The sequence below is a fragment of the Cryptococcus neoformans genome (assembly GCF_000091045.1).
Source record: "Cryptococcus neoformans var. neoformans JEC21 chromosome 9 sequence".
NCBI classification, from domain to species: Eukaryota; Fungi; Basidiomycota; class Tremellomycetes; order Tremellales; family Cryptococcaceae; genus Cryptococcus; species Cryptococcus deneoformans.
The window spans coordinates 600001-625827 of record NC_006694.1 but is presented as its reverse complement, the minus strand read 5'-3'; the positions used below and the strand labels follow the sequence as shown (position 1 = coordinate 625827).

General features: G+C 47.9%; 10 protein-coding genes across 10 annotated transcripts in view; 5 read left to right on the top strand and 5 right to left on the bottom strand.

Annotated features, from left to right (window-relative positions):
- Positions 1-207: 207 nt before the first annotated feature.
- On the top strand, positions 208-3421 carry CNI02250 (protein-vacuolar targeting-related protein, putative). Its single transcript, XM_024657827.1, has 17 exons — positions 208-620; positions 750-786; positions 850-984; positions 1021-1195; positions 1271-1417; positions 1480-1673; positions 1724-1808; positions 1867-1930; positions 1999-2038; positions 2110-2115; positions 2178-2232; positions 2290-2325; positions 2381-2444; positions 2498-2608; positions 2659-2688; positions 2740-2778; positions 2842-3421. The coding sequence occupies exons 1-17, from the start codon at positions 456-458 to the stop codon at positions 3175-3177; spliced, it is 1719 nt and encodes a 572-aa protein (XP_024513488.1). The 5' UTR covers positions 208-455; the 3' UTR covers positions 3178-3421.
- A 688-nt stretch (positions 3422-4109) lies between these two features.
- On the top strand, positions 4110-5824 carry CNI02240 (conserved hypothetical protein). The gene is made up of 5 exons (XM_572881.2): positions 4110-4391; positions 4448-4595; positions 4650-4829; positions 4882-5058; positions 5107-5824. The coding sequence occupies exons 1-5, from the start codon at positions 4185-4187 to the stop codon at positions 5388-5390; spliced, it is 996 nt and encodes a 331-aa protein (XP_572881.1). The 5' UTR covers positions 4110-4184; the 3' UTR covers positions 5391-5824.
- Positions 5256-7981, bottom strand: CNI02230 (nad-dependent malic enzyme, putative). Its single transcript, XM_024657826.1, has 14 exons — positions 7740-7981; positions 7587-7684; positions 7334-7539; positions 7173-7282; positions 7049-7124; positions 6876-6986; positions 6786-6823; positions 6714-6729; positions 6632-6667; positions 6533-6574; positions 6158-6478; positions 6031-6107; positions 5862-5979; positions 5256-5812 (listed from the first exon to the last, which is right to left on the bottom strand). Exons 1-14 carry the CDS (start codon positions 7916-7918, stop codon positions 5477-5479), a joined length of 1764 nt encoding a protein of 587 aa, XP_024513530.1. The 5' UTR covers positions 7919-7981; the 3' UTR covers positions 5256-5476.
- Positions 7982-8271: 290 nt separating this feature from the next.
- On the bottom strand, positions 8272-12768 carry CNI02220 (SCP160 protein, putative). Its single transcript, XM_572710.1, has 9 exons — positions 12631-12768; positions 10415-12595; positions 9799-10365; positions 9647-9747; positions 9247-9598; positions 8768-9191; positions 8645-8699; positions 8505-8590; positions 8272-8445 (listed from the first exon to the last, which is right to left on the bottom strand). Exons 1-9 carry the CDS (start codon positions 12658-12660, stop codon positions 8372-8374), a joined length of 3870 nt encoding a protein of 1289 aa, XP_572710.1. The 5' UTR covers positions 12661-12768; the 3' UTR covers positions 8272-8371.
- Positions 12769-12974: 206 nt separating this feature from the next.
- On the bottom strand, positions 12975-13988 carry CNI02210 (ubiquitin-conjugating enzyme e2-18 kda, putative). The gene is made up of 7 exons (XM_572712.2): positions 13942-13988; positions 13841-13903; positions 13638-13721; positions 13538-13586; positions 13459-13482; positions 13208-13397; positions 12975-13140 (listed from the first exon to the last, which is right to left on the bottom strand). The coding sequence occupies exons 1-7, from the start codon at positions 13942-13944 to the stop codon at positions 13077-13079; spliced, it is 477 nt and encodes a 158-aa protein (XP_572712.1). The 5' UTR covers positions 13945-13988; the 3' UTR covers positions 12975-13076.
- Positions 13989-14169: 181 nt separating this feature from the next.
- Positions 14170-15940, top strand: CNI02200 (expressed protein). The gene is made up of 6 exons (XM_572994.2): positions 14170-14525; positions 14571-14832; positions 14888-15297; positions 15349-15380; positions 15435-15734; positions 15797-15940. Exons 1-6 carry the CDS (start codon positions 14219-14221, stop codon positions 15857-15859), a joined length of 1374 nt encoding a protein of 457 aa, XP_572994.1. The 5' UTR covers positions 14170-14218; the 3' UTR covers positions 15860-15940.
- A 69-nt stretch (positions 15941-16009) lies between these two features.
- CNI02190 (hypothetical protein) lies at positions 16010-18220 on the bottom strand. Its single transcript, XM_024657825.1, has 3 exons — positions 17712-18220; positions 16191-17658; positions 16010-16128 (listed from the first exon to the last, which is right to left on the bottom strand). The coding sequence occupies exons 1-3, from the start codon at positions 17870-17872 to the stop codon at positions 16024-16026; spliced, it is 1734 nt and encodes a 577-aa protein (XP_024513492.1). The 5' UTR covers positions 17873-18220; the 3' UTR covers positions 16010-16023.
- A 141-nt stretch (positions 18221-18361) lies between these two features.
- CNI02180 (expressed protein) lies at positions 18362-23089 on the top strand. The gene is made up of 8 exons (XM_024657824.1): positions 18362-19295; positions 19581-21459; positions 21518-21575; positions 21639-21741; positions 21794-22129; positions 22179-22256; positions 22318-22425; positions 22476-23089. The coding sequence occupies exons 2-8, from the start codon at positions 20229-20231 to the stop codon at positions 22917-22919; spliced, it is 2358 nt and encodes a 785-aa protein (XP_024513570.1). The 5' UTR covers positions 18362-19295; positions 19581-20228; the 3' UTR covers positions 22920-23089.
- Positions 23060-23733, bottom strand: CNI02170 (60s ribosomal protein l31, mitochondrial precursor (yml31), putative). Its single transcript, XM_572851.2, has 4 exons — positions 23575-23733; positions 23300-23529; positions 23191-23264; positions 23060-23139 (listed from the first exon to the last, which is right to left on the bottom strand). Exons 1-4 carry the CDS (start codon positions 23622-23624, stop codon positions 23107-23109), a joined length of 387 nt encoding a protein of 128 aa, XP_572851.1. The 5' UTR covers positions 23625-23733; the 3' UTR covers positions 23060-23106.
- Positions 23734-24078: 345 nt separating this feature from the next.
- CNI02160 (hypothetical protein) overlaps positions 24079-25827 on the top strand; it is a 2877-nt gene continuing 1128 nt past the window's right edge. Inside the window, exons 1-3 of the mRNA XM_024657823.1 lie at positions 24079-25121; positions 25179-25524; positions 25577-25827. The exon at positions 25577-25827 is cut by the window's right edge and continues 466 nt beyond it. Coding sequence (XP_024513459.1) covers positions 24331-25121; positions 25179-25524; positions 25577-25827 — 1388 coding nt within the window. The 5' untranslated portion in view covers positions 24079-24330. The remainder of the gene's footprint in view (positions 25122-25178; positions 25525-25576) is intronic.

The window sequence follows — 25827 nt, the reverse complement described above, 5'->3', positions numbered from 1 at the left end:
TACTTCATGCAGGTGTGACATCATTAATTTAACCCCGGCCAAACTCCCAACAATTTACTAATAACAGCTTGTCGGACCTAATAATAGGTGCCTCGTCGGACACCGGCCAGTGTCCGTTAAGTTCTGCTTTTTTGTTCTTCGGAACGGGAAGCTGCTGGGCGCCCGAATAACCTGAATTCTGAGTAAATAGACGGAATTACCCTAGAACAAATACCTGAAGTCGGCCTACGGTTTTCGCCCCTCACTTAAAGCACCATACCACCTACTAATAATAATAAGGAATGATGGCCAACTATCTGAGAGCCTGGAAAACGCTTAGTTATACGAAAGATCGGAAATTGCATTATACATTAGAACACAATCGAGCAAAGAAAACCTGTACGAGTACTTGAGCAAGTCTTATCATCACATGCGCTATATATCATCTTTATTCGTGGAACACATCATCTCCCATCATGGACGGTTCGAATGCGTCAGACAGGCTCACTACTCAAGAAATGGAGGAAGGCCATCTTCAACCGGTACAAGATGACTCTGCCCTTACCGATGAGGCAACACTCTTTGCCAGCCCTTTACCTATCGTCGGCGAAAGAAAAACAACAACAAGAAAGGAGGTCTGGGTGAGTTACTACCACCACCGAACAAATAATCATGTTACCGCCGTTTGAGTGAACGACACACGGCCAACGCTGACTGTTCGGTTCGTCATTCGTCATGCCATCACGACGATTTGCGACTTCCGGCGGTAGTCTTGGTACATTTACTACGTCGGCAACTCCGGACTAGGTTGGTTACCTGATAATTGCTGACCCTTTTTTGCACATATTGTACTGATTGTTGAATCTATAGGTCCATTCAATTTTGCCATATCGGCATGGCAAAATCTGTTATATTTGGCAGGATGGGATCCTGCCTACCCAACGGGTACTGTCCCATGCGGTGATGGGGCATGCAATCTCATTGCTTTTGGGTCAGAGCGGTCTGGTATGTTCTGAGTTTGGGATATGTGCTTATGTGCAGTCAACTCCATTGTTCTGATCACAAACGGCCTTTCTTTCGCTTTCCAAGCGGTTCTTTTCCTCATAATGGGATCGTTCGCGGACTACGGTATCATCCGACCTCACATTACGACCGCATTTACTGTGTTAGCATGGGCTGTTAGTTTTGCATGGCTGGGGGTGGAAGATCCCTCCAAGTAAGTGATTTACTCGGCTTATCTTTCTATCTGTTCGTGAGAGGGATGCTACTGACCAGTCTATATTTCTTATAGATGGCAGGCTGGAACAGCTTTGTATATCTTAGGTCTCATCGGTTATCAAGGCGCCTTGACTTTCTGGACAGCGGCATTCCCAGGCCTTGCTCGAGATTTACCGGAAATAAAAGATAGTGAAGAAAAACTTGCTCGAGGAGACACCGAGTAAGTCACAAGACTGTTTTTGGCAATGGTTTAGTTATGATAATTATTAACTATCATCATAGCCGGAAGTCCCACGATAGGCTTGACATGCTGGCACGGAATCGCCTCGCCAATGTCTCTTTCCTTGTCTGCTCATTAGGGGAACTAGTTGTACTCGCTATCTTGGCTGGGATTTTGGAAGGGGTGATCAACGATGACGCCGATAGCAACACCAAAGCTTTGAGTATTGTTTGCGCCTACAGTGCTGGTGTTTGGAGTGAGTCCCTTCTGTTCATCGCTTGGCCTTGGCTAACAAGGAACTAACAGTCATATGCGCCACCCCATGGCTGCTGTTCGAGCAATACCGCCCGGGGCATCAGCTTCCTCCTCACACGACATATTTTACCGTTGGGTAAGTCAACTATTAAAAGGTATAGATTCTACGATGACCCCCTGACACTGCTATGAAGGATCAAACAGATCTACCACGCCTTTCGTTTATGCTTGCGTCTAAAACAAACATTTATCTATCTCGTACGTTGGAAAAGTGTCATAGCACTAGATAAGGTTCCAGCATCACTTTTACTCACGGTCCCTTCCAGGCGGCCTATTTTTTCTTGGGCGATTGCCTCAATACTCTCGGTACGTTTTTGTTTCCTCCCTGGTTTCTGAAGAGACGAAAAGAACTAAGTTGATCGGTCCCGCCATTATAGTCACAGGTGAGTATTTTAAGAGAGCTTGTCTTAACGCTCTAGCTTACCTCTCCCACTTAAACTTACAGTCATTGCGACATTGCAAAACGAAGTCGTGTCCTATGATACCAAGATGCTCAATTAGTACGGTCACATTGGCGTTCAACAAACCAGTCGGTTCAGCTAATCGTGAGAGCGTAGTCTTCTCATTGATGGCATCGCAGCTCAAGCTCTGGGGTGCGCCTTTTCTAGATCCGTTTCCTTTCTCTTGCTAATAACAGTGCTTTGCCAGTATCGGACTCTTCTGGGCCGTGCAGAAACGCTACACAATACCCACGAAAACGATGCTCTTGTTTGTAAGTTATACCTCTCCAACAGTGACCTATCACTAACTGATTTATTCATTCAGAATGCCTTCTGGATCCTTCTATTGGCTGCCTGGGGATGCGTTGGCATAACACAAACTAGATTTGGCTTCCATAATGCATGGGAATTCTGGGCTTACCAAGCTTTCTATGGAGTAAGTGGAAGTCGAAACGAAAGGATGAAGCTAATCTATACTGTATAAAGATCGCCGTTTGCCCTTGGTACGCAATTTCCGTGAGTTTGTTACATTTTGCACTACAAGTGTCGATGCTGATCATCATCTAGCAAGCTATGATCTCTGAGGTCATACCACGAGGAAAAGAGGTAAGAAGAGCGGGGAAGACTATGGTTCATTGATCAAGGGATGCGGCTAACAGGTTATAATAGTTCTTGTTCTTCGCTCTTTTTTCCATCATCGGCAAAACCTCAAGTTTCATTGGGCCTTTTGTATCAAGTGCTATCATTGACGACAGCGGCAACACCAATATGCCTTTTACATTCCTGCTAGGTTTAGGAGTGGTCTCAGTGGGGATCCTTGCCTGTGTTGACGTGGAAAAATCTCGAAAAGAATGTAGGAAATACCTTGAAGACGAGGCAATCCGAGTGTACGGAATGGATTTGGCAGACGTGGTTGTGATTAGTGGTCAAAGCATAGAAATGAATAAGGCAGGAAGAACCGGAGCAAGCGTTGAGGAAACTGAAAAAGGGGATCTCATTGCATAGAAAGCTTGATATGCTTATTTTGTAGCCAGTTTGGCGGATTAAAAGTGGGGATCCTACCATACTTCTTTCCTGTTGTTAAGGACCACGTAGGAGGTAGGTAGTCTAATTAGATAAGACCGATAGTTATAGCAGAATAGAGGTATACACGTCCAATACATATGATTGAGAAGAACTGATTCTCAAGGGATCTCCGAAAGTATATGGGGAGACCTATGTACAATCAATGCAATCAACTCCCTATTTGTCCGATCCTCGTTTCCCTCAAGCTTCTTCCTTTCAATTTAACATTCTTTATCAATGTTGGGATCCTCTTCTACTGATGAGTCATGATATTTGTATCTTTCCAGAGATTAGCTAACCTTTTTGAGGATGCAATGCACTTGAAAATATTTGAGGAACGAAGGAGGCTGAGGGATAATGGATGAACAACAAACTTTTTCTTCGTTCAAGGTCATTATAGAAGATACGATTACTGCACTTCATTTGAAATATGGTTTATAGTAGGGAGATAGCTTGTTTTTGATCGCTCTATTGTTTCTCTTCATTATCAATCCTCCTCCCTTCATCTGAAAGTTTATTTCGAGCTCTGCGGTCTTCTTCAACCTGTAACGCACCAATTCGCTGCACAGTGAAGTCCATTTGATGTTTTCGATCTCCATGGCCCAAAAATAAAAGGATAAAATAGTAATTACCCACCCATAATTAGCAGGCCCGCAAGAGCCTTAGCCCAATTTTCGATGATGATTTTTTAATAATCAAAAAGATTCAATTGATGTTATGCCTAAAACGAAGCTTCGAGATCCTAGCAATGCCAGGCACAATCTTATCAATCAATGGGAAGGCTGACAAATACAATCCCGTCGGAAGAGGTCGCGGCGGCAAATCGGCTAAAGAGTATTTGTATGATTTGTGTGACTCATTTCGTTATAAGGCAACAACGAAAGGCGATTCCGCACATCATCCGAAAGCCCATTCCTTTTTGCTAAAGTTACTGCAGCTACATATTCATGTCCCGCTGGTCGCTTGCTCTCTGGGCCATAACCATCTTTTTCGCAATCATCGCCATTCAAACTTTCCAGGCTAGAATCGCCAGCTACACCTTAAAGGGTGTCCAGTCAGCCATCAAGAACAACGCATTCCGAGAACAATCATTCAGCACCATGAGTGAGGCTAATACTTCCAAGGTTGGGGATGTCTACTTCCTCTCTCATGGAGTAAGTGTAATCTCGACGGACCGTGAAAGCTCCAAAAACTAAGCAAAGCAATGTAGGGCCCACCAACTATTGAGCAGTATGACTCTGCGCCATATGAAGGCTGGAGGAAATTTGGGAAAATATTGCAAGCCAACCCACCTAAGGGTATTGTGGTTGTTTCAGCTCACTGGGAAAATCAAGAAGCCTTCCGTTCAGGAGTCATCGGTGGGTGCAAACAGATTGACACTCAATGGATCTTGTAGTTGACTTGTATAACAGTCAATAACAACTCCTCCAATCCCTTGATTTATGATTTCTATGGCTTCCCAAAACATTTTTACGAACTTACATTCAGATCAAGAGCCGAACCTGAATTACAGAACAAGGTTGTGGAGGCTTTGAAGGAAAGTGGAATCACGGTCAGCAGGGCCAACAGGGGTTTGGACCATGGTGTCTGGGGTGAGCTATCGCATGCCCGTTAGATTTCATCATGCTGACGAGTAATGGGTAGTTCCCTTCAGAGCTGCCCTTGGAGATGAAACTAATTTCCCTTTGGTGCAAGTCTCCTTGCCCGCCTCTTCTGATCCCAGAGAGTCTGTCAAAGTTGGTAAGGCGCTTGCCAGCCTTCGACAGGAAGGTTATGCAATTATTGGCACTGGCCAAGTTGTTCACAACCTCCGCGACCTTTGTAGGTAGTCATACATGGTTTGGCAGACCGCACTTATGTCCTGCATAGTTACTGGTGGTGACTTGTCCTACACTTCTCCTTTCCTTAGTGCTGTCAGCATTGCGGTATCTGAGCCGGACCTCGTTGCTTCGACCCTCAAATTGACAACACATCCTCTTTACCGAAGGGCCCATCCCACAGATGAGCATTTCTTCCCTCTTTTGGTGGCGTCTGGAGCCGTCCAACCTGGGGAAAAGGTCGAGGAGATCTACAAGGGAGTTGTGGATATGGGTGGTAGGAATGTGAAGAATGACGGATTGGGTTGGGGTATGTGGCGGTGGACAGCCGCTTAAGACCACAACTCAATTGCACATCAACGGTATGGCTAGTAATGTAGCGTCTCTGCATTATCATTGATCTAATACCTCATTATGGGAGGTTATTTCAAACCCTCCGGGTCATATTTAAAGTTGGGATAACCAGGCGACCACCTATTGTTTTCAGCCCACTTCCTTCTCTCATCCTTATCCTCGGGGATATCCTTTGCTCTTGCTACGCCATCCTCCATCGCCTGCTCCAACACTGCCAAAGCCACTTCGAAATTAACCTTTTGGGCGTCACCAAAGTCGGGAAGCAAGGACTTGTTGGCATTCTTTTTGACCAAGGCGGGAGCGAGCTGGCCTAGACGTTGAGCACCGGCTATTATCATCTTGTCTGTCATCTTTGACGACTTCGCGAGAATGCTACCGAGACCCAATCCAGGATAGATCAGAGCCTGATAGTCGTGTCAGCATTTAGCCTTTGAAGAATAAATGCGAGCTCACATTGTTACATTCAGCCACGATGTACTTCTCACCAGAATCTGAAATATCTACTGGGTCGAAGGGAGAGCCGGTTGACATCAGGGCCTTACCCTTACTCCACTCACTGACATCCTTCGGTCTAAAAAGACGTCAGCTTACATATTCGCTTCATGAGGGTAAGGCGACTGACTGAGCTTCACAAAGTCTGGTGGGGTTACTGAGCGGGAAGATGATAGGCCTATCCACATGTTTAGACATCTCTTTAACCTGTAGCCTGTTAGACTTTAGGACTGAAAAGGATAATTTAATACACTCACTACCTCTTCGGTGAAGGCTCCAGCTTGCGTACTGGTCCCAACCAATATAGTGGGCTTGATCTTCTTTACCACCTCCTTCAAGCCAGTCTCGCCCTCCCCCCAATCACCTTCATCTCGGATGAATTCATCTTCAATCTCACTCCTGATCTTATCCTTTCCAAGTGATTTTTTTATAAGCCCATGCTTGTCGATTAACCAGAACTGTTTGGCTGCTTCGGAAGGAGAACCGGAAGAGTCGAGAGCGATGGCATCTCGAAGCTGCCTAGCAATACCAAGACCTGCTGAGCCAGATCCATAAATCACAATTCGCTGATCTTTAAGCTTCGGCTAAGGTGAGCGCGCATGTGTAACACGTATACAAGAAAACTGACGTACAGAGCTCTTGGTCACACTAATAGCTGCCTGAACAGCCGCAAGCTATATCATCTCAGATTAGCGTCAATACATGTCACTATATAGGGATCAGAATCTCACAGTTACCGCTCCTGTTCCTTGGATATCATCGTTGAACTACAAAATATGAGTTGCTGTTTCAAGCTTCCTGATTTGTACCTACAATGGAATGCTGATCCCTAAAACGGCACATGTTAGCCAATTATCTGACTGACAATGCGTTTCACCCTCGCACCTATATCTTCTGAGGAGTCGTTCAGCATTGGTGACACCCTTCGAGATGGGAATCAGTAAGCTTCGTGGCTCGGAAAAGAACGCCTTATACAAAGTCTTCAAAGTGCAGGAGACATTCCGGCTGGTGCTTTTTGACAAGCCCCACAAACTTGTCTACGAACTGGTCGTACCGATCATCTCGCAACCTTTTCTCCCTGTATCCCTACAAAAGACAGAAAAGTGTTGTCAGCAAAGGCTGTCACTGTATGCTTTTTGAAAACTTACGATGTACAAAGGATCATTCAGCAAATCCTGGTTGTTCGTGCCTACGTCAAGGGTGATAGCCAAACACTTGGCGGGGCTGGGAGGATCATAAGCAACATGATGGATCAAGGAGTATCATACTTACTCAACACCAGCGATAAGACTGTAAATGACAGCTTTGGCACCTGAGATACCAATACCTCCGGATCCTTGGTCTCCGATACCTAAAATTGCTTCGCCATCGGAAACGACAATCTATTAAATTATCAGTCATGAGCTCTTCAGTTTACCAGGGAGCACACTTGCCAATTCAAGTTCTCTCCCTTCGCAGGCATCTAGAAAGTCCTCCTCCATATTCTTCTCCCCAGGCGGAGTGAGATACAAGCCTTCACTTCTTCTAAAAAGGTGGGAATAGTCGGCAATGGCATCGGCCTCGGTGGGAGTGTAGACGATTGGGAACATCTCTACAAGATGAGCCTGGAGAAGTGCGTAGAATAGGGTCCAGTTTTGGGCTTCAAGAAGTCAGTATTGACCTCGGGTGTGTAAACAAAATGCATACCTTTCATAGATTGCAAGAAAGAGTTTTTCAAGATATTCGTTTCTCTAGACTTGTACTGTTCATAGGCGCGCTTTACCTGTATTTCAAGAGAGTCCACTCTGAAAACACAGCACATGGCAGTCAGCGATGTTTCTCGCTACTGCAATTGCTTACGCATAAGGCAATCTCCCCCTCAAAGCAAACTCTGATCTTTCCTGGTGGGTGAAAGCACTACCCTTGTTGAATCTAGGGTTGTTGAGGATAGCGCCGCCACGGAGGGCCACTCTGACTGTGGAGTTACTAGATGACATGGATAAGCTCTTCGATAAACGTATGAGTGTAGCGGATGGCATTTGTATGTTTGGATAAGCTGGAAATTATTTAAGTAATGTTATTTGTTGAAGTCCTCAATAACATCATCATGATCATATCCTCACTTCTCTCTCCAGTACCGACTTGCATACGTAGGGAGCTATTACGTGTACCACTGACGAAGACATGTAAAACCACCATAGAGCAGCACTACGTGACCTCATACTTTTCCCACGGTAAACTCCAGGCCGCCGTTGCCGCAGATGCGGCAAAAAGCTGCCCTGCATTCTGCAGTGTGCATTGATTATTGGGCAATTGTTGCCAACTTAATCATGGAACATTGACGAACGAGAGATGAGAGAAAATGATGGATGGAAAGCCCACACAAATTTCAGATGCCTATGTTATCTGCATTTTATTGATACGAGCTCTTTTGCTAGATGACAATCCGCCTTATCTACTTATGCAATTCTCCACGATTCACCATTCTCACCCTAATACCTCTCACGGCCAGGTCTTGAGACGATGGACAAGATAGCATCCTTGGCCTGGAGAACAGACTCCTCATCTGTCATTTTCACGTCAGTAAATAGGCTAAGTAGTTGAAACAGATAGAGCTGAACGCACCACCAACGATCGTAATTAGATCGTCTTCCTTGCCCACTTGAATGTCGGCGCCAGTCTCGAGCCTCATCCTGGAGATGGTGGCACCTCTGTGGTCCAACGTCAGCGGATAGCGTCTAGAATCGTATGCCTTAGTAACTTACTTGGAACCAATTATTCTAGGGAAAGCAGACCTGGGCAATCCAGTAAGGTAACCAACTGGTCATTGTGTCAGAGACTTAGGCCCTTACGGTTCAAATCTCCACTGCCAAAAACCTAAAACTCACCATGGGTAGCCTTCTTCGCTTTCTCTAATGCTTGCTCCAGTACTTTGACGGCCCTCTCTAAATCCTCTTCCTTGGCTCTGACAATCCATTCAGACTTCTCGTCGTCGGCGCCTTCAAAGTTTTTAACCAAAGACCATTCTCCCTGAACGTCGGGCACATCTTCATCACCCTCAAGGTCGATTCTAGCGGTTTTTGCGGCGAGGTCGTCACCGCTCTTGGGTTCAGGCCTCTTGGGAGAAGGCTTGGCTGGAGCGGGCTGGGGAATGTTAAGGTAACCACCGATGGCCCGAATTTGACGAATAAGGTTGGGGGTCTCAGCGATGGCGTGATAATACTTGTTGGGAATGGAGACGGGGCAAGACACAAGGTCAGGGGTAGCACGACCTTGACGGGAGTCGTTCCGCTGGCCACGCTCGGAAGTGATCTTTGCGATGTTAGTAATGTTGGGTGATAGCCCGAGATAGTCCGGGTAAACTCACCTGGAGAAGCTCAGCGGCCTTCTGAGTCACTTCTTTAGTACCGATGACCTTGACAATGTCGCCTTCGCTCACGCCTTCGAGCTCATCCAGGTTCTCAATCTCACCGACCGAGCTGTACTGCCTAGAACCGGGGAAGTGAATGACAGCACCGGTCTTTCTCTGCAAATCTTGGAGGGCCATACCACCACGGCCGATCTTGGTAGCGTGCTGGGCGGCAGGGACGACGACACCGATGACGATAGTCTCCTTAAGGACAGCGACCTGCTTCTCGAGCTCGGCCTGAATCTTCTTGACAACCTTGCTGTCACCACGGAGGCGGACCTTGTCAGTAGTTTCGTCGCCGTTCTTAGGGCTAGAATATCAATTAGCTTCGACTGTATGATTTTGACTCAAAACGTACAAAGTGACAAGGCCAGCTTGCTTGTAACCCTCGGAAGGACCACCAGCAGAAGCGATGAGATCACGAAGGTTTTGACCGCCTTGACCAATGAGGTTTCGATGCTAAATTCCTGCGTCAATAGCACTCTGACTGTATCTCCTCACGCTACTTACGTATTTCTGCTCAATGGTCAACTCGACAGTAATCTCGTCGCCAATTTCCTTGACAACGTTCAAGACAGCCTCCTTGGCCGCAGCAATAGCCTGCTTGTCACCTCGGACAGTGATAGTAGTCTGCTTGTCCTCACCTCCCTCCCTCTCAATGTCAATCTGAGCACCAGTGTCGTTCTTGATGGCGTTGATGGTAGCACCGCCCTTACCAACAATCTGAGCCACAGCCTTGCTTGGGACTTTGAAAGTGGCCTCCTGCCTGGACTCGGTCTCGAAAGCAGCAGCCTCAAGTAACTCGGCCTTCGCAGCGGCTACTCCCTTTCTGCCACCCCGAATGGTGACCTGGTCAGGGTTAGCACCGCTCTCCTTGTCCTTGGAGTCACGAGGGAAAGAGAGCTTGACGCCATACTTCTCCTCCAGACGGATAGCGTACTTGCCGCCGGCACCAATAAGGGCAGGCTGAATGGCTCGCTTGATGCTGAGAACTTCGGTAGTTTCATCCTCGAGCTTTTCAATCTGAGCAATGAGACGCTTCTTGGCTTCCTCAACGGGCTCTTTACGGCCGACAATCTGTTACTTACATTAACCATGGTCTGCCGTACATAACATTGGCACTTACGCTGCAGTTAACAAGGACTTTCTTGGGACCCTTTTTGGTCTCCTTTTCAGGGGCATCCTCAAAGTTAACCTTGACGCCTAACGTCTCCCTCAACTTGTTGATAGCAGCACCAGCCTGACCGACAAGGTGAGGCACATACTTCTTCTCAACGTCAAACTTGACAGTGTAGCCGTTGACGATATCGTCGTTCTTGGCATCCTCAACGACCTGCTTTATCTGCTTGGTCACTCGGTCGACCTCATTGCGAGGGCCACGGATAGTGACAGAGTCCTCAGACCCAGTGGAAGGGAACTTGGTGGGAGAGGCACCCACTTTGACCGAAACGAGAGCGTCTTCGCCAATGATAGCGTTGAGGACGGAACCGCTCTGGCCGATGATGTATTTATGCCACTTCTTCTCAACCTCGAGGATCTCGGTCTTGATGTCAGCAACCTCCTTGGCTAACTCAGTGAGGTCTTTCGAAGCACCCTCAAAGACCTCTTCGAGCTTCACGTCCTTGCCGGCAGGTCCGGTGTAGACAAGAAGGACGTTAGAGGATTCCTCGCTGGCAGGCGGAAAGACGACAGTAAGATTATGGGCCTTTTCAAACTGAGCAATTCGGGTACCCTTCTTGCCAACCAACAAAGAGTGGGCAAGGTGATCAACCTGGACAATAGAAACGGCAGAAGGAAGGACACCCTTGGCAAGGCTGGTGATCTCATCAACGACCTTGCTCACCTCTTCACCATCCTCGCCGACAATCTCAATGATGACAGCACCAGTGTTGGCGACAGTGGAAGGGAAAGGAGGGAAGATCTGGACGTTGGGGTGGGCAGAAGACACGCCCTTGAGCTTGGAAGCACGGAGGTATCGCAGGATGTTGGTGGCGTGTGTAACGGGATCAGATGTAGTTCGTCGGAAGACAGAGACGAGGTCAAGAGGTTCGACACTAACGGCATTCGCCTTTTCAAAGACAAGAGATTGAGCAGCGACTAGCTTGGCCTGGGGACCTCGGATGACGACGCGGTCTGAAGGGTCGTCAACAGGAGGAAGCTCGACAACGCATCCAGTCTGAGCAAGAATATCCTCGGCGGCAGAGCCAATAAGGAATCGGTGCTGCCTCTTGGGGATAGAGACCTTTTTGAGGTTGAAAGACTGGACGAGAGAGTCGTAAGACTTGGTGATCTCATCGACGACGGCTTTAACGTTCTCCCTGTCACCTTTCACCTTGATAGGAGCTTCGCCATCAACAACCACTTTCTCACCCTCGGCGTCAGCCTGAGCTTGCCTCTCAAGAGCCTTCCAAACAGCAGGGGTAGGGATCTTAACGGTAACCTTACCCTCACCGGGACCTTGCTCGAGCTCAGAGACCTGGGTAGAAATGATAGTGTAGAAAGCCGAAGGGATGGTCTTGATAGAAGCCGAAGTCTGAGACACCTTGTGGGAGATGAGAGAGAGTATACGGTCCTTGGCGTCGGCACAGCCAGTAGCAGGGCCCGAGATAGTGATGGACACCTGAGGCTCGCCGTCTTCGTCATCAGAGCCGGCATCAGAACCATTGTCCTTGGGAATGTAGGAAGGAAGAGTCTCTCGACGGGGCACATCGACCTTGGCGCCGGTAGCATCGGTGATACCCTTGAGAGTGGCACCCTTGGGACCAATAATAGTACCGAGAGTAGTGATGGGAACCTCAACCTGGACGGTAACTGGCTTCCTCAAACCGCCTTCAATCATTCTCTTGGCCTGGGCGAGCTTCTTCTGGTCAGCAGCCTTCACGTGGAAGGTCTTGAGGCCCGTGCGCATCTGGGTGGAAGACTCGACGATAGCACCAGTCTGGTCCTGAACCTTTTTGACGACATCGGAAGCCGCCTTGCCTTGGACGAGCTCGTTGGCGGGGATGGAGAAGGTCTCTGCAAAGGGGTGGGAGCCAGCAGTAGGGGTGCCGGTTCGACCCAGACCACCCGGGGCCATGGGCCTGGTGGCACCGGTCTTCACGGCGGAAGACTTGCTGGCCCACATGGAGATGGCAGGCTTGGCGTTGCCCTTGGACGAGGGGGCAGACGGGGCGGCGAGGGAGGGAAAGGCATCCTCAGAGGAGGTGTCGAGGGGCGCGGGCGCCGATTGGACCTTCTTGGCGACGGGAGTAGGCGCGTGCGCGAGGGCGGGGAAGGGATCGGGTGCGCCCTCGAGCTCCTGGTGTTGCTGAGGGGTCAGCGCTAGCGTGGGGGGAGACGTACCTTTTGAAGATCTGCAGCAGAGAATGCCATGGTAGTGTGTTGGTAGCGTTGTAGCCGTTGACCTAGTGACCGGGGAAGAGGACCGTGCGTGGAGGGGCGGGAGGGCAGCGTGCGGGGGATTACAAGCGGAGAGGGAGACAGCGGAATATAGAACACCAGCGAAAGCCGGCACCGAGCTCGCAATTCAGGACACGCGCTTCAGCCACTGCCACTTCCCTTAACTGCCAACAACAGCGGCGCGTATCTACATCCGCTAATCTCGAGTCGCCTTCCCATGCATGCATCCCATTTCCCGCTCGGGGTCTTCATGCATGCCAGAGACTATTGCAATGCAAAAAGGGGTACAAGATGCATACCCAGATGCTACAGCCCAAGAGGAGGAATATAAATAGCCAGCCAACGGTTACTGGATAACTAGCCACACGACACTCTAAGATTACAACGCTCTACTTGGGTCGGCGCTCAACAGCCTGCTGCCTGATACGCTTGTCATAGGATGTGCGATCGTTCCTATAGGCGATTTGTCAGTGAAAGACGAGGACGATCGGATAGGAAAACGGAATGGTGCATTACTCACTTGAACATGTGATACGCCTCCACCTGAGCAGGATCATTTACATTAGCGTGTTCGAGCAAATCTTGGATACCAAGACAGATCTGCTTGACGGTGATTGAGGGTTTCCAAGATTTTTCTTCGTCCAAAATGGAGAGACAAATTGTTCCAGAGGGATAGACATTGGGATGGAAGAGGGGAGGGTCGAACTTGCCTAAAGAAATCGTTAAACCATGCCTTAACCCACATTTGATCCCAAAGTTAACGGTGCTCACACTTTGGAGGCTTTGTAGGGAACTCTAAAGCATGGCTCTGTCAGCATTAACAAGTAGACAATCACAAAACGACACCCACCGTCCGGGAAGTTCATCTTGACAACGTACATACCGCCTTCCCAGTCAGTCTGCACCTTGTCAGCTTATCTTTCGTGCATTTGCTAAGTTAAAACACTCACACCAGCCTTCCCTGGTATTCCGACTTCCCAACTCATAATGTTCAAGGTTCCATCAGCCGCCTTTGTTGGCCTGGCATAGAAGCCCTATATGCGAGTTAGCACACCGGCCTACCCATACAGCCCTTCTGGAACCTCATCGCCTGATAAAAGCGCGGACCAGATTGAGAAGGATGTTGTCCTTGGAAAAGACTGCAGGAGCTTACAAATGGATGGTCTTTTCTCCATTGCTTCCTCTCCTCGTGAAGTCGCGCTTGGGCCAAATTGCTCTGTAAATGTCAGCCATGCCTTACCAAGGGCATCTTACCATTTTTGAGTTTTGTGGATAATTGAGAGGGCGTTATTGAAGGATCCGAACAGACGACGGAAGCCAGTACTATTTTTGTTGTTCGTTGTCTCCTCGACGCCACCCGATGTGTTGTGAATTGTAATTAAGATATTTACTTAGTGGTTTCCTTACTTTGTTATCATTTTAATTAATTAAAAGATCCCTTCCAGCGGGTGATTAACTCAAGAAACGCGGCCGCGGTTGACAAACCATCCGCCATACAACTGACAAACTCACCAGCAGTACCCGCGCCAGTATGGGTGTGCACGCTCTTATCCCGGCAGCCATACAGAACTCGGGCCATGTGGAAGCATTCCATGATTCGGTTCCCGCTTCCCACCACCCTCACACAGACACAGCATCTGCCCTCTACGAGTCATACCCCTCCTACGCCAGCACCGTGCAGCAAGGCTCAAATCATGACAACAGCCAGTCAGGCCCTAGCAGAGTGACCCTCGATAGCATGAGGACAGCATCTTCCCATAGCTTACATCCCAAGGACGCACAGGATATAGAGCAGGGCGACTATGAAGCGGAAGAGGAATATGGCCCGATTATCACCGGTAAGTGTCTCACAAATCAACAGTTTCAAATCTAACTATCCAAAGTGACTTGGAAGACAATGTCGAGGTTATACCTCCTGGTACCTATCATAACTCTTGCATGGCTCGTCCTTCTTGTCCTCCTGGCCACATATGCCTGGCCACCGACCAAGAAAGAACGTGAAGCCGGTCAACAATATCCCCACCCCTTATTGCCCTATCCATTCATAATTGGGATCTTTGCAAGCTGTACTGTGCAAACTATGAGAGTACCTATATTTGTTGTAGTTGAATGGTTCCGTTTCTCTCCCACAGCGATCGGGTTCACGTAAGTGTCTAGTTCATCAGTCCAACAACGTCAAAGCATTGATAATGGACATTAGCTCCAGAATCCTCCATTCTACGCTGCATGAAGCATTCCGTCTGTTAACACTCCCCTTGATCATTCCCTCTCCTGCCTCGGGTTTCCATTCGTCCTATTATCTCGGATTGGGATGGGGTGTAGCGGAAGTAACCTGGGGAATCGTCCAGGGCTGGGAACAACTTTCTCTATACCAAGAAATTATGCCTAGTTCGGACAAGATATATTTGCCGGATGAAGAGGACCATATTGATGGTGAAAATGAGCAAGAAAGGGCCAAGAGAGAGGGTATGCTGAGCGCCGTCGAAGAAAGGGACGAGGAAGAGAGTAATGGAGAAATTGAAGAAGAAGAGGATGAAGAAGAGGATGAACTGGACGAATCGGAATTGGAGAAAAAGGTGGAAATTCTAGAAAGGATGAGAGCGAGAAGAGGTGATTGTTTCTGAAATCCCGAAAGTGTACGCTAATTATGCGATCATGTAGATCTCGAGCAGGTAATCGGTGTCCCTTTCCCTGTAAGTGCTGTTGCTGTAATATTATCAAAGTTTTAGTAAACTAAAATAACGTAGAATATTCCCTTCCCATTCCATCTTCTTTGGAGACTGGACACTCTCCTTCTCAATCTTGGTCTCACCCTCATCCTTTCTGCTTTCTATTTCAACCCGACCCTAATCTATCGCCACTCTCACCCTTCCCCTCTTTCCGATGGTGCCGCTGTGGAAGCAGAATTTGTCCTTGAGACGAAACCTGATAGAGATGCAAGCAAGTACCTCTGGCTGGCATGGGTCATTGTTGTTCTCGTTCATGTGGGTGTCAACCTGGCATGGAAAGTGGTCGGTAGATTGGGTGTCGGTGCAGTTACTTGGGGTGTGAGTCTCTTTATTTCGCTTAGTATATTTGGTTTCGAACAACGTGCTGACGTCTTCCAAAGGCGTTGATTATTGCCCTCGGAAGTGTGTTTGCTGGGCTGGGCTGTTGGGGAGGTTTAGTGTAAAATACGGACTTTTGGCATAAGTAAAAATCTTTTGGTTTGTAAACGATGTACTGGGTTTCATGTATGCACCATGTTGGTTGGTCTTTCGTGAATTGTGTTCTATAAGATTGTGCACGATACTTTGGAAGATCCTAAGGAGAAAATGCATTGTCCATACGTTCTGCTCAATTTGATTTTTTCCCCATCTTGCCGTATTGCGGTGGTTTACCCCATACGCAGTTCTTATTTAGACGCCAGCACCTGGTACAAGCTGGCTGAGTTTCATCGCACTAGAGCGCATCCAAGTTCAGCTCCTGTCAAATTGTATACAATATGTGAGAAAACTCCTCACCTTGACTCTTCTCCTGCGGCACTCGTCACAAGCATGTCTCGCGCGGTTAATGGGCGAAGCGTGAGTGACATGCGTGTTGCTAAACCTCGGCTTGGCATTTGGGTCAGAATTGAAGGAAGATGAAGCCTTTGAAGTCCTTCGTCTAACCTGTATGTGCTTCTTGGCTTGCTTACGATAAGGAAGCTTGCTGCTTGACGCACGAGCGGACGATCGGCCACGGCCGCGAGATGCAGGTACATATTCATCTTCATCCTCATCATCCTCCTCATCCTCACCCTCACTATCTTCGTCTTCTGTAGTGGGTTGGTAGACGTCAATGTCACTTGCCGGGTCGCTATCTTCGGTACCAGATTCAAGAGTCATGTCGATGTCTATCGGCGAGTCCATTCCCGAGCCGACATGGTCATCTTCATCTTCGGCATCTGCTTCGTCACTATAGCTTTCAGCTTCCTGTCCAGCCTTGCTTTTGTCAATTCTACCCGTTTTCCTAGGTTCGATGATGTGAATATTCCTCTGTCCATCCCTTATGGTTGACGATCGACACCTTTTTTTTCGGCCGGTATCCACATCATCCGAATCATCCGAGTCATTCGAGTCATTCGAGTTGCCAGAATATGCCAAAAGACTGTGTTTTCCCTTTTGCCTACTCTTGCTCTTCCCTTCTGTCTCTACGGACCGGAGTCTGTAAGAACACTCAAATTCCTCAGTTTCCTCTGTTAAAGTTAGGATCCAATCTTTTACTTCTATCAAAGCATCCGAGTCTCCATGCTTGAGCCCTTTGGCAAGTTCACTAGCGGTCTTGAGCCTGAAAAGTTGAATGGGTTGTGTTGCGCTAGAAGGTACACGAATGCAGCCAGACCACCCATGGTCTGGGTTGAATGCGTGCAATGTTCCTTGTTTGGATGCTGAGTTTTTTTCTTTCTCGTCGTCATTGTTCTCTATGTGAAGTCCTTCCAATCCGGCGTGGTAGTCCATTTCTCGCACGACTGAAGGCTGCCATTTGACGCAAGCGATGATTTCGTCCAGTTTGAACGTCACCAGCGTGATGTTATACACTACAGCATCCAGAATTTCTGACAACAATCTGGCCATATTGGGTTGCTGGTGAAGGAATTGGAGGTGATAGTATGCAAATTCAGTTGAAGTGATTATCCGGCCGAAGCAGGGGTGAAAAGAGGCGAACATAAGGAGTACAATATCTTTGGCATGCCTGCAGTATTCTTTGCCAAACGCAGAAGTGTATTGTCTGCTGTTACTGATTATTGTCAACAAGGTACGATTCTCGGTCAATGATGGGGCCGGATAATGTTTCCCATCTGATGACCAAGTGATAGGTACAACATTGACTTCAAGAGGGATACGCGGTTCACTGTAGATTCCGTCTTGTGGAGAAGGGAGAGGAAGAATGGTACGGAGGGCTTGTTCTGAAGGTGGAGAGGGTACCAATGTGGAAGACATGGTGGTATACCTATGGCAGAGACTAGTCAGCATTCGAGAATGTAGGTATCGCATCGATCATACCTGGAAGTTGGATTGAGATGTATGTGAGAGATTAATATTGATGGATGGGAATAATCATGCAGAATTTTGTCCTCTACGCTTCTTACACATTCATGACTGGGTGATATATAAAGGTGATGCAGTGGCCTGGCGGATACAGCTTGGGAGGCTACATCACTCATCCTTTTTTGGAGAAGATCGGATAAGAGAGCGTGGCGGGACAGACGTTGCTGAACTGCTAGCGGCGAGAGTCAGGTCGGATACTTGCACCGATCATTTGCCATCTGGTGTGGTCTGACAAGGTTACGATGTGCCTTGAATGGACGTCGACAGCAGGAAGGCGAGTAGTAATAGTCCTGCATTTGCGTATATCCGCCTGATTGATGTCTGAAGGAAGGCTCTCTGTAAAACACTGAGTGCCATAGGTCGCCTCCCTCGACACTTATTAACATATGTCAGTGTGAGATTTGTAGTCGTTGACGATGATAGCACATGATAATGATATTACAAATACAGTCGCTTCATTTGTGCGGTTGATACGAGCACTGTTATCATATACAGTTGCATCTATTTTGTTCATTCTTGGGAGAAAAGACGGATAAAGACAGGCCATAAAAAGCTCTAATAAAACAGCCGCGTTGATCCTGTTCCTCTAATCAGCAATCAATGAGGAACACAAGACAGCATCATCATATCCATCATCCATTTCCCGCTTCTTGTTTGCCACGCCGCACGCCCGCGCCCATCAAAAGAAAGCATCCCCTTCATAGACTCGTCTGACTTTCCGCGTCTGCTGGAATATTTCTTCTATCGTTCCAGATTCTCACACTCGTTACAGCAAGAACAGTGCTGTGCTTCTTCCCACTGATCTCCTTACCCTCTCAAATTCGCCTTTGTTAATTACCACGCACCGCATATGCTCCTTTTTTCTCGAACAGCAAATTTGGGGTCCTGTACAAACATAGCCCATCACTCGGAACCGGCCGGGGATTTTCGGGTAGCTCATGTCCAGTGATGACGGGAAAATCTGCAAATAAACGCGAACGAGGTTGAATCATTCTGGATTCTGGCTTTTGGGCCTGGGAGCTTCGTCGGGCACTGTGGGGGCCGCCAACGGCCTGCGATTGCATCTGATCGGTGGCATTTACTGTACGAATACAGATGCTGTTTTAACTGATGATGCTGATGATTTCTCTTCATTTTCATCTTTCTACGTACGCTGGAGCACTACCAGAAGGCTTGAAACTGCCCCCCTGCTTCATGGGAGTTTGTTATTCAACCGTGAGTCCGAGATTCCACTTCTAGGGCCCCATTGGCACGCTTCATCGTTCCTCACTTGACCAAACTGGGGTCCACCATGCTGCATGTTTTGAATGGGCATGATTCATCGCACCAGGCTGCAGACCTATGTCATCTGCGGCATCCCTTCACAATTCAGCCATTTCTAAATACCACCCTTGACTGTCGCACCCCTCGCAATTGACTTATTTGCCATCCTTTAGCATCGTTCTGGCGATTGCTGTTGTGATAACGACTGCTGTGGGCCTTGCTGTGACTTTTGTTGTGACCGAAGAAGCTATAGGCCATACATCGGGGAACCTCGTGGTGAGTATCTGTTAGCCACTACCTTTAACAGAGCTCTGCTTCTTGATTCCAAGTTATCTCGGTTTTTGAGCACTATGCAGAGCAAGAAATACGGTAGATTGACCTATCAGGTTTCGACCGGTAATCCTGGTGACGGAAGGTCTACAATTTGGTTTACATTTTGCCTCCGAACTTTTTATATGGGAGATACCCCGTTACATTTTCCCTATCGTCCTTGTATCTTCAGTAATGAAAAGTCTTGTATCAACCTGTAATTGTGAAATGCTTATTCTTCTGTGACTGTAGTTTCGCCCACTCTTGTGGCTCCCCTGCATCCCTTTGCTCACTCTGTTATCGTCCAGCCAGTACCCATACCACCTTCTCTCATAGTGTATCCGCCACCAACAAACCTGTCAAACGCTCAAACGCCACGAGTACACCAACCTTCTGTCCTGATTCCACCACCCTCTGTATATCCTCGTCATACGGTGTAGGAATATTATCCTGAATGGACCTTACGTGGTCAGCCATCTACATGAAATAGAAAGGAAAACAGCCAGAAACAAGGCCGTCCTACCAGGAGATACTCGCGAGACGAACGCCAGCACAACAGCCGATAAAATAGACCTCAGAAAGAATTTGACACCTGAACGTCACATTTACCGACGGGAGTTTTTACCTGCACCTTGCCGTTCTGTTCTGGGCAGTAGGTTACATCACCTAGAAAAGTCTGGAGATCCGACGATTTGACAATTTGCTTGGGACTTTCAGCCAACGTCAGTATACAATCCCAATTCCAAGGAAAAATTGATCACCAACCCTCCACATCTCAGCCGCCTAGGCAAACATCACCCTTCCCATACATCTAGTGTTCATTCCAACTATCACCGCTGAAAGTATCTTTAGTTTATTTTATCAATATCACCCCTTTTTATACACAGCCTTTGCCAGATCATGACTCACGGCAGGAATTCAAGCTTGTATTCGATCAAGGGCCATTCAAGCACCCCTTCAACTGATCATCTTATGGTTCCTGTTCGTGCAGACACTGCCACCGAACGTCACAGGCGAGAGTCTATTGACACTATAAGCCGAGAGAGAATGCAGCTGCAGCACGCGCCGATGAACGCCCATCAACATCTTGAAAGCCCCCAGGAAAGGCATAATCGCAGGCGCAAGCTTTCCTCTACGGAAACTGTATATCCTTCGTCCGACGCCGCTAAGAAAGCTCTTCAATCGCAGAGGGCAGCTAATCCGAATCATCGTAGGGTGCCAACGCCGCATACGTCTCGGCGCAGTCGTTCACATGAACGGATGATCCAAAAAATGTCGTCCGACCGATCAATCCGCTCAAGAGTTTCCTTTGATTCCACCAGGTCGCGAGGAACCCGTTCAAACCTCGAATACGAGTCTGATGATGGCTACTCTACTGGCATCGATGACTCAAGTTTAGGGATCATTAACGGAATTGGCCCGACGGGAGAACCTGTTGAGGTGATAGGACTGGGTAAAAAAAAGCCTAAGCATCGAGTTTTTCAGGCCAATATGTTAAAGCCGGCGTTGCGGAGTTCCACTAAACTCGCTAGTCGGAGTACTGTGAACGAAACAAACTCGGGAACATCTTGGGGTGAAAGATCAGACAAACCATTACCTTCGCGACCGGTGTCTTATGTTGGACCAGTCATGGGCTCTCTCAGCAGCCTGAGAGATGATACGCGAAATAACACTGGATCACGTTCACGCCATCCCTCGCACGAGGCAAACCCCATAAATTACCATTCGGAGAGGAGATCTGACCCGCCCACGAAGACTCATAACCCTAGAGCTTTAACTCATGCAAGGAGCTCTTCTCAACCTACCGGTCTTGGGCTGCGCTCACTTTTTTCCAATATTTCCTTGACCAATCAGTCCCCCTCTACTTTCACATTACTTTCTTCTCGCCATTCATTCATCACACCTGCCGAGAATCTCCTTGACTATCTTCGACTAGCCAAGATACCTTCCTGGGATCGATGGCCGGGAAGAGGGGCGAAAAATGGTTTTTGGATAATAGGCACAAGAAAAGGTTGGGGGGAAATGAGCTGGGAGTGGCATAGACGCTTAGAAGAAACAGAACGGGCTCGAAATACTCGAGTCCTGGTTAGTTGGGAACAGAAGACAGAATGGCAGCGGGATATCATCGATTGTTAGTCCAAGTCTTATTCATACCTCATCCTTCGAACCATCATCTAACCTCAAACTAGTTCAAGCAGAAAATGTGCCTGCCTATCCTATAGACATGACGAATAGATGGGGCGCGCAGTGAGTCAGCTTCCATTTCATTAATTATGATGGATCCTTGTTAATACCGGTTCAACTTTGCAGGATTTTCGCTCTCTCAGCAGATGGTTATGATACCCTAGAATTTTTTGACCAATCTGTGCATGAGTCCGAAGACAATGGGTTACTAAGTTGGTTGACGGGTGCTGTAAGTTTGCAGAACACAAGACAAAGTCAAGACTCATTATGCTCTTCCGCAGCTTCTCCAAACGGCGGTGTCGACCTTGCACATGCTTCGATACTCTTCACAGAACTTTACGTTTCATCTCATTCCTTCGCCGCGCCCTCCACATTTGCCACCCATGTCGACATCGCGTTCGAAGCACTTTCTCTGGGATGGCTTTGGCTCTATGGTGCTCGTCAACAAAAACGACGACAGGGACCGCTCGATGTTGATCGAAGTCAGGCCACCTAGCGTCCTAGATTTGAGTGCTATCAAGGAATTTGAAAAGACGCGAGGGGGGGAGGGATGGTGCCCTTATGATAAAGAGACCTGGATTGGGGATGCAGGACAAGCAAATCTTCTACAGGCGCAGGTGAGTTGAGAATTTTCTTTGAAAAGAAAGTATCAATAATGCAGAATAGGTGTACGATAGCTGTGTGCAGAACCAGGTGTATTTCTTTGCTGTTACCAACCTAAGATACTGGGTTTTTGGTCAATTCGTCCGTTTGCCATGTCCATACCATCTTGTTCCAATAAAAGTATTGACTGACCACTGATTAGAATGCCGGTTATACCTCGTGCACTGTTGGGCCTGCAATTGACAGGAAAAGCAGAGAGCCTTCCTTGATGCAGTGCCTAACAGCATGGGTCATCCGTTCTGTAGACGAAGTTAGTGTCTTATATCCCTCTAGAATACAAAAAAGCTGAAGCAAGTCTAGCGTCCCAAAGCTCAGCATAGCGAACGTCGTCCCACCACTCCCACCACTTCACACCCTTCGCGCACTCCTCGTTTTCATCAGTCTCTTCGCCCAATGGACACACATGCACCGCCTTACACTGAAGGGTCACGCCGTCGTAAGAAACGTCTCCAGTCACTTCCCATCAACAACTGCTATGATGATTTCAGTCCTGGCAATCCGCCAAATTATTTTGTTGGGTCAATGCAGCAAGGAATGAACATGATGCCAGGCTATTACGATCAACCTCTTGGTCTTGGACAAGTGGCCAATGTGCCTTACCCCCAACCAAGCTCCGCGCCTTCAATGACTTACAGTACGGGATGGGGGCAGAGACCCTTTTCACCAAATGTTGGGGTGCAGATGCCCTACAACAGTGGGTTGAGTTGGTATGGGGGCGGCATCTCTTGGCCAGGCATGGGTTGAGAGAATATTGAGGGATCTATACCTGTATAGAGTTAATTTGACTTGGTTATCAGGCGGGCACCATGGGTTCTGCTTTGACTATTTCATGAATGACAATTGCAATCGTAAGAGTTGAGATGGGAAGGTACATTAATGTTTGATATAATGGTACATGCAGCACAGTGACAGATGAATGATGATATGGTGATTAGAAACCCTTGGGGTTTTCGCGTAACGTCAACTGCAGAGATGTGAGAGAGGATCTAATTCCCGTAGACACGACGAGACTTACTCGTGTCCACTTTGGCACTTTATGTTGACTCTTTCTGTAACCGGGATCGCGTTTTGAGAACGTTGTATACTTATCTGATTAAAAGTTAGCTCATGTAACTGTATTGTACACTCTCTTCTTTGCCCGTACACGACCTGCATACACCTTGCCAACCGCAGACGAAGACACTTCAACTTACCCCTTGGGCTCATTTCCGCCTCAGTTGGCAAGGCCAAAGCCTTCACTAGGCTACGTGTCGTCACTCCGCTTTCAGCCACCATGGAGATAACATCATCGACTCTCTTCAGGCGCTTGCGCTGGTTAGCTTTCCGGGTCGGAGAAAGACGCCAGGGATTTTTCCTATCGAAAGATCAGCTTAGCGGCATCGTCCTTGGGAACGCATACCAGAGAAGACCTCCGGAAACGAAGGATGTAGGCCTGAATGCTCCGAACATTGTGTTCCCTATTCGTGTGGAGTGTATGATAGAAAGGGATTTTGAGGAAGCTCTGATAAAAAGTCTTGAAGAGAAACAACGGATATATGAGGAGGGAGCGAGGAGTTCACTAAAGACAACATCAGGGGAAACGGGATCAAATTGAACATGGATTTTTTTGGCATTTGGGAAACAAGCACTGTCAATCGGTTGTCCCGATCTAGGTACATTCCTCCCAGTGGGTATTCCTGATGTATGTAAATACAAGGAAGAAGTATGTAAACACAACCAAGAAGTACTTGTAGCTTGCATATGCTAGTAGTTGCCATGAATAGCCACCAGTTATGTGCCCGCTTTCGCCAACCTTTCCTTGATGAAACACCACAAGAAGCGCGGCTGAATTCAGTTTCAAGCTAGGCGCAAGTCTCGCGTTCTTCCTCTACTATAGTATTCGTTGCCATTCACCATTTCTACCGTTCTACCCATTTTACATCTTCTCTCCTTTTTCACTTCTGTCCATCTTTCTTCACTGTTCTCTTCTCTCTTTACATTTGCTTTCTTCCTCCTTCTCACCTCCCTACGCAATAATCTTTCGCTCGTCCATTTTATCTTTGCAGCCTCGCAGCATTTTTACAAACGTCTTCGTTCAACGCGTGGCAGCCGCGTCCCCTTCCTTCCTCTCATTCTTCCAAATCTTCTCAGTTCTTTAGGGTATTGTTTGACCAGTATGGGTCATGACGGGAATTTTTCTGGTTCCAATGGGACCGACGACGGGGATTCACAGTCGCAGCCAAGGCAGCAAAGTCACGCCAATAGCCAACCCTTGGGTGGCAAATCCTTGGAGGCCCGTGCGTATCGGTCAACACCATCCGTCTCCTCTGCCATCTCTGGAAGCGCTGTTATACCTGAGGATACCTTTGGAACTATAAAAAAGCATGTTCAATCGCTCTTTCCCCCGAGTGATCTCCGCCCCAAGGCATCTGACGGTACCTCCATTGCTGGAGACGACAGCAACTCATCTCGCCCGTCTCGGCGCCCTCTGGCCGACATCTCCGCGACAGCCAATAGAACGCCTACATCCGCCGGTATCGCTAGCGAATTTTCAACCCCTGCCGAGCTAAGCTTCGGTCCTCAAAGCTTACCATTTATGCTCAGGAAGAGAGAGTTGGTAAACGAAGGCACTCCATCCAAACCGACATCCACAGCGACAGTCACCAATCTATCCAAGGATCCTAATGGACCTTCAACTGGCACACAGTTTTCTGGCCGGCAACAACTGATTTTGGATCATCACAATGAATCACATGAGACGCATAAATCATCTGTCAATCACGACACAAACTTACACCAGTCTTCCGTTGACCACAGTAATAAACCACTTTTCGAGAAGAAGCTCACGTCGTGGCGGCGAGATCAGATCAAGAAGGCTAAACAACCAGAACTCATTCTCGCATCGACTCCTAAACCCATCCCGACTTTCTATGGGCCGCTTTCCTTACCATATGCGAGAAACCCAAGGTGAGGATTCTTGCAACAAAACTTTTGACTCAGTCTCTATATTGATGGTATGTCTAGCGGTGTCGACGCTACAGTTGCCGATGACTCGGCATACATTTCTCCTGTTTTTGGTCTTCGCCCCGCCTCAGGCGGGGTGTCAAGTATGATAGGAACTGAGTCGGTCCGCTCAATCTCATCGGCAACGCAATCGTCAGGTGTTCAATCTTTTCGATCAGCATCCGGATCAAGTGTGCTATACAGCACTGGCAAAAAGAATCTAGGCACGAAATTGGCCAGTGAGGACAGCATCAGCATTGGTGAGACATATAAGGCGATGCCTCTAGTATTGAGGGACACGTATCAGAATAATGGTATCAAGGCAGACAATTCAATTTTGGCTCTAGGTTCAAAGGTGGCACACGACGTAGGTCGTCATGATTCACCATCCATTCACAGTTTAATGACTTGTCAATTAGTCAATTCCTCGCAAGTTTGACCCAACGTCTCCAAATTCCTCCTCAGAGACGGCCGAAACTACACAGGAGGCCACCGATACTTACAGTAGAAGTGCCATTTTTCCTAATCCTCAGGGTAAAAAGCGGGTCGTTTCTGACACTGAGCTTCTTGAACGTAAGCTTGGAACTTCAGTCATCGGCCCCTCAAAATCCCATGCCAATCTTCGCCAGTTAATCTCCTTATCGCCTATTCCTGGGTCGCCGGCAGACTA